The sequence below is a fragment of the Lingula anatina genome, chromosome 9, assembly GCF_051362555.1.
Source record: "Lingula anatina isolate TDL-2025a chromosome 9, LinAna3.0, whole genome shotgun sequence".
In the NCBI taxonomy this organism is placed as follows: Eukaryota; Metazoa; Brachiopoda; class Lingulata; order Lingulida; family Lingulidae; genus Lingula; species Lingula anatina.
This window is the reverse complement of record NC_141775.1, coordinates 9808329-9814567: the sequence shown is the minus strand read 5'-3', so window position 1 is coordinate 9814567 and position 6239 is coordinate 9808329. Positions and strand designations below refer to the sequence as shown.

The window sequence follows — 6239 nt, the reverse complement described above, 5'->3', positions numbered from 1 at the left end:
GGGATATATGGGGACTTTACGACATTCGGTTTGAATGTTTTAACCACTTTTGATAGGGCTTTTTTGCATTGTATTAGATTAATGTGGCAGTCTAAGGTTCATCTAGGTGGCTTTCAAAATTATGCACCCGGTTTTAAAATCATATAGCGATTTTACGACAATTGTTTACTATCAAATCAAGGTGACAGCCGAGCATGCCAGGGCTCATCCTGTCGGTGTTCTGGCTGATACTCCGAAATGCAATCTGACACACACCTTGAAAACGGGTAGCGTGGTCCGATGTACCGGTTAATTCAGGACCCTTAGGTACCGAGTCTGGTAGTTGGGTAGGCCTGAGGTTGGCGGTGTACAGGAAACGCCCGCATTTCGCAGTATACGCGTATAACGCTGGTTTTCTGTCATCGACATGTTAATTTACTTATTTATTTATCTGAAAATCACTAACAATACATAGTTTTGTAAGTATTTATAGTTGCTGTGCCATACTACTCAGGGGTAGATCCAGGATTATTTGAAGGGGGGTCCGTGGATGCGAACCCGACCTCCCCCCCAATTGACGTGGGGTCCATAAATCGAAAGGGGGGCCAGGACCCCCCTGACACCCCCCTAAATCCGTCACTGCTATTGTAGTGCAGAGCAGTTGACGTCGTGAGAGGAGGAGAAAAAAAGAAGCACAACCAAAACATTGATCCCGTCTCTCGAGCTGCAGCTTCACAAGTGGATGAGAGAAAAAGAATATTTGCTACAATATTATCATAATAACGGCCACTCACTGATACAACGCTATGCAGTACATAAAAAGAGTGATTCTTTGAAACACGTCAGTCGCACAGATTGTGTGTGTAATATTTACATAACCGTTTTATATCACGTTTAAATTAATGTCCTTTTTTGTAAGTGGTGGGCACTATAGCAATAAAACATAATTGGGCAAGTCAGAATTATATATTAACATATTAAAAGAGAACACAAAATATGTGCCTGACCGACACGATTTAGAGAATCCCCTTCTGTGTATTGACCCAAAGAGCGCTATCTTTCCCTCGTGACGAACGACCGACAGCACCCCCCGGCCAGGGTGACACCAAGCGGATCGGGAAATGGACAAGTTATCGCGTTAGCCGCAAGGAGTGTGCTCAAGCGCGTGAGGACATAAAGAGAAAGACGTAGTCACTTGTCTTTCGCAGGGACGTGTATCACATGGCAAATGTGCGAATTCTGAAGTGTGAAATACTATTTAGTTGCAGTCCCATGATGGATTCACCATTTTAAAGGTATTTATGACCAAGATACATTACATGTTTTAGTCAGGATTAAAAATATTCCTAGCATGCCGGGGAAGCCTTTGAAAGAGAAATGAAATAATGCTCCATGGGTGAAGGATGTTGCATCATAGCGACCCTCGTGTAAACTAAGTAGATACTTGAACTCATTAGACCTACTGAAATCACACTGAAACTACTCAAAACATTATAAACATGTAAAACTTATGCTTTATTTTTGAATAAAGATGATATTGGTAACTCGTAATTTTGCATAATCATGTACACATATTTATAACTGCAACCGAAATCTTGTAGGTAATATCATAAATTGATGTCTAATTTTCCCTAAACACACCTTCAGTCCTGGGCCCCATTTCGAGGCTATTAGGGTCTATATGGTGCGAGTATATGCAGAGTTATGGAATCGAGACGCTTTCGCTTGGTCGCAATTTGCGATACTTACGAGTTACGGAGCCCTGATCGGGCAGCAAACACGGGAGTTCAATAATAAGTAAGTATTAAAATAAGTAGTATTAGTACCTTTTCTTGGTTTATACACTCGACCAAAAGGTTCGGAAACATTAGATCTTTTTTTAAACTATGAAATGCAGTGGGAAATTCTTCAGTGTTTGTAAAAAGTAACGATGGGTGCATTATCCATGAAAATATAGTGAAAATATTCACTCGACCAAAAGGTTCAGAAACATTAGATCTTTTTTTAAGCTATGAAATGCAGTGGGAAATTCTTCAGTGTTTGTAAAAAGTAACGATGGGTGCATTATCCATGAAAATATAGTGAAAATATTTACCTTAGCTCACAGGTCTTTTATGATAATTCAAAATAACGATGTTTCCTAATTTTTTGGTGGAATGTATATTTACCCGTAAATGCTCTACCAGCACATGTACCTGTGGCACTCGACAGATAGAATTTCTTACTGAAATAAACGCCGGGGTCTTTTCGACATGTAGACGAAAAGACCGATAAAAGCAAGATTTATGACACCCCGGCCGTGCACCGTGTAATCAGCCCTCTCCTTACGTAGTCAGAACCATTTGTTTTGACGCTTTACCTTCTTGATCTTTCTTGATATTAAAAGGTGCATGCTCTGCCATTTGCGAAGATGGTTCAAAATATCCCTGTACCTTTCTTAAGTAAAACCCTTTTAGTTAAAATAATGAGTTTTTTTTTTCGTGGCTGTAGCATCAGGTCTTTTATAAATTGAGGTTTGTTATGTTTTATACCTCTCTAACATAATTGACCATGTTCCTGAGGCCCAATCTTTGCTACAAACGTTTCAAACAATACGTGTAAAATTATAATTATTATTATTATTATTATGAAATGAAAATTAATTTGATTTGTTGATATTTGTTGAATTTATGCTTCAGTAGATAACGAAGTATTGTATTAGTAGATTGTATTCCTTTGTTGTAAAGTAAATGGCTTACGTTTTCACTAAATGCAGATAATATACAGACAAACAAACAAACAAACAAACAGGGGTGAAAACAACCTCCTTGGCGAGGGCAAAAATACAGACTGAGAAAAAGGGGAATCCCGCGTTCTCTTTATTCACCTTAATTTAAGGCAAACTTTGTAGTTGCTACTTGGTCATACCAGGGGCTGATCCAGGATTATTTGAAGGGAGGTACGCGGATGCAAAGCCAAACCGCCTCCCCCCTCTTGACGTAGGGTTCGGGGCCCAGTGAAGTGTCCCGAAAATTTTTGGTATTTTAGAGGGCAAACGGTGCCATTTGATACTGTTTAGAACTGTGATTCAGTTAGTCAAAATTCTAATTTCAATAGGAGACCACAGGTGTGATTTTTTTTCAGAAATCAAGGGGGTTAGGACCCCCCTGAACCCCCCCCCCCTTAATCCGACACTGTATACAATTAAAAAGTCGTAATTCCTACCCGTAAACGCAATTCATTCTTCTTCTTCTTCTTCTTCTTGCTTGTTTGCTGCGAGGTAGGTTTAGCGTCTCCCACACCATCCGTCTCGATCTGCAGTCCTTCGTTTGATCTCACCAAAACTTTCAGATCGTTTTCTCTCTTCTTGCGCCGGTGGTCGAACATTGTCATTCTCTTTCTTCTTTCGCCTCTTTTACCATTAACCTGCCTTCAATGACATCCCTAAGCAGTCCATGATGTCTCATAACGAGTACGAAGCTTTGTAATGATGATGTCAAAATTGCACTATACTTACTTATTACATAAATTCGTGAGAAAATTTTTAAAAAATCTTAGGTACGGGTATTTTAGTCGGCACCAATACCTATAACATATGACGTTCTGGTTCAGTAAATTTATACTTTTTTATATTATTTCTCTGACTTATCTTGCAGGAGAACCGGGTTTCTGTCCGTTCAAAGGCCATACAGCGGTTTCTGTAGCAAGTTTTTGCCAACCCAATCCAGCCATTGACGACCCTGAAGATGTCTTCTAAAAATGCACCCCTCCTTCAAGCGGTCTACGTGACGGTGTTAGTCTACATCTTGGTGCAAATCCACTTGACCGGGGTTTTTGTCATCACTTTCAACAGAAGTGTGTCCGATTTGGGGAATAATGAGCAGTATGACGCCTTGAAAGCCTACTCTCAATCTCGGTTGGTTTATTTTAAAAGAAGCAGAAGTCAATCAGACGACGCGATTATAAACCACGATGCAGATAAGTCACGGGATCCTGAGGTCGCTTCCGACATGTGGAACTCAGTTGATGTAGACAGCATGCGCACTAAAGGCGGCTATTTAAGCAATCAGGACAGTAAACACGTTCTTAAAAAAGAGGTGTCCCAGCAAGCTTATGGAGTCCACAAATTCCAAAATCATGCGCAGCAAACGGAAATAAGTTTCCCTCTAGTTGGACGCAGCCAACCGCTTTCAACTGCAACATTCCCCAAAGCATTGAGATTTAAATATGACGCATTCAAAATGGCCGAACCGAACTGCGTGGACGAGGAGGACTTACAAAAATTCCGCAAACATCCACACAACGTTCAACTTATGCAACAGAAGGACAGACAGCTTAGAGGCGTTATACGGATTGTTGACAATGGCGTCTTCCATGGCTCGTTCCGCCCTCCTGGGTGTGGCTGGGAGAGTGTTTTTGATGAAATAAAATCAGAAAACTTATCCTCGCCTGCAGCTGTCCATTTTGATGTTTTGTGCCCACTGATTGTCCCCGGTGGATCCTCCTTCCAACATTTCTTAGACGGTGTTCTGCCCAAGATTGTCCAAGCCCATGATCTGTTGCGGAACAAAGGCGTAAAAATCTTGATACCTCGCAACAGAGATAAAATTATATTGGAGATCTTGGGAGCACTTGGTATCGAAAAAGATATGATTCTTTTCCACGCTGGTGGAATTTATACAGCAAGGAAGATGATCTACACGTGTATAACGCCGCCATTACACCCGACCCTGTGGCAAAATGCACACAAACTTATGAACGCTCCTGAAAAACTCCCTGTACCTCGTGAGGAGGCATATGTCATTTTGTTAACCAGAAAACAGAGTCATAATGGGGGAAGAAACATGCTGAATCAGATAGAAGTACAGGCGTTTCTAGAAAAAAGATACGGGAAGGAGAAAATTATAGTCTACCCGGGAAGGTACAACCTCACAACATCTGTGAGCGTTTTTGGGCGTGCGCGCTTAATGATTGGTGTTCACGGAGGCGCCCTCTATAATCTAAATTTTGCCTCAAGCGACGTCAGTGTTGTAGAAATACTTCCGTCAGATGGCGCAGGTAACCCTATGCCCCAGGGAATCGCTCACACCATCTTTTGGTCCATGTGCAATATGTTGAATCAGTCGTATTGGAGAATTTATAATAAAGCGGAAACACGGAATGGTAATGTAATTGTGGATCTCTTCAAACTGGGCCGGGTTTTGGACAGGATTGACCAGCAGTTCGGATATTTTTTAACGAATTAGTATAATTTATTATAGGTTCTATTAAACGTGATAATAACTGAAATCTGTAAAATAACGTATTTTAAAAAAATATTTTCATGAATGCTCTCTTTTTTTTTTTTTTTTTTCAAAAAATACCTGTGTGCTTCTTCATTTTGTGGACGTTCTCAGCGCATTTCGTTTCATTATTCTCAAAGTTTTGTGCTGGTTAAATAGGTTTTTTTTGTTTTCATACATGTTTAAGTTGAAATAGAAATAAAACCAAATGAATATCAACAGAGAAAGGGTAATTAATGTTTTCTTTATTCATAACACTGAAACGAAGTAAAGTTACTACAGGTTAACAATATTATTATTGGTGAAATACAAGGATAGGTATACATGAACATCGATTCTATATGATAGATGTATTGATAGGGTTAATGAGCACCATTATATAATATAATATAATATAATATAATATAATATAATATAATAACCGTTTAATGCGAAATTATTGTCTTGCTTTTGGGTAATTCTCGGCATCAGTACTGAGAACATGCTTAAAATGTCCCATTCTAAAGTTATACTACAACATATAAATTCGCTTCAATAGTTAACACTCTGAAATTAATAATTCGTTCGCAAAGATCAATTTTACGCAACATGTATGTTATTGATAGACACATACAGTGCACACTTGCTTAATTAAGGAGCTTTTCGAAAGATACAGATATAACCATTGCTTCAAAAATGTGATGATTGCCTAAAGAAAACTTATATAAAGCTGACCGTAGCAATGACGAATATTTCTCAAATTACGGAGGTGGAAGAAAAACTTTGAGTAATGCACAATAATATATAACAGATCTAAGCTTAATCAAAGTCACTTGTACCTTTATAGTTCAGTCTCTGGCCCCGTATGCACAAAACATCCTTATCTTAAAGGGATAATAACTCTTCGTATGAGATCTATATTTCACAATAAAAACATTGTGAATAACTCTTAGAAATATAATATATTCTGTTTTACCACAAAAATGGCAGTTATAGCTTTTTTTCTGATATCTGAGCTTG

The 6239-nt window shown here is 39.0% G+C and overlaps 1 protein-coding gene across 1 annotated transcript; it reads left to right on the top strand.

Annotated features, from left to right (window-relative positions):
* The first annotated feature begins 1092 nt into the window (after positions 1-1092).
* Positions 1093-5296, top strand: LOC106159643 (uncharacterized). The gene is made up of 2 exons (XM_013535964.3): positions 1093-1274; positions 3615-5296. The coding sequence occupies exon 2, from the start codon at positions 3705-3707 to the stop codon at positions 5202-5204; it is 1500 nt and encodes a 499-aa protein (XP_013391418.1). The 5' UTR covers positions 1093-1274; positions 3615-3704; the 3' UTR covers positions 5205-5296.
* The last annotated feature ends 943 nt before the right edge of the window (positions 5297-6239 follow it).

Coding starts and splice junctions, on each gene's coding strand:
- LOC106159643 (XM_013535964.3), top strand. CDS start 3,705: ATGTCTTCTAAAAATGCACCCCTCCTTCAAGCGGTCTACGTGACGGTG.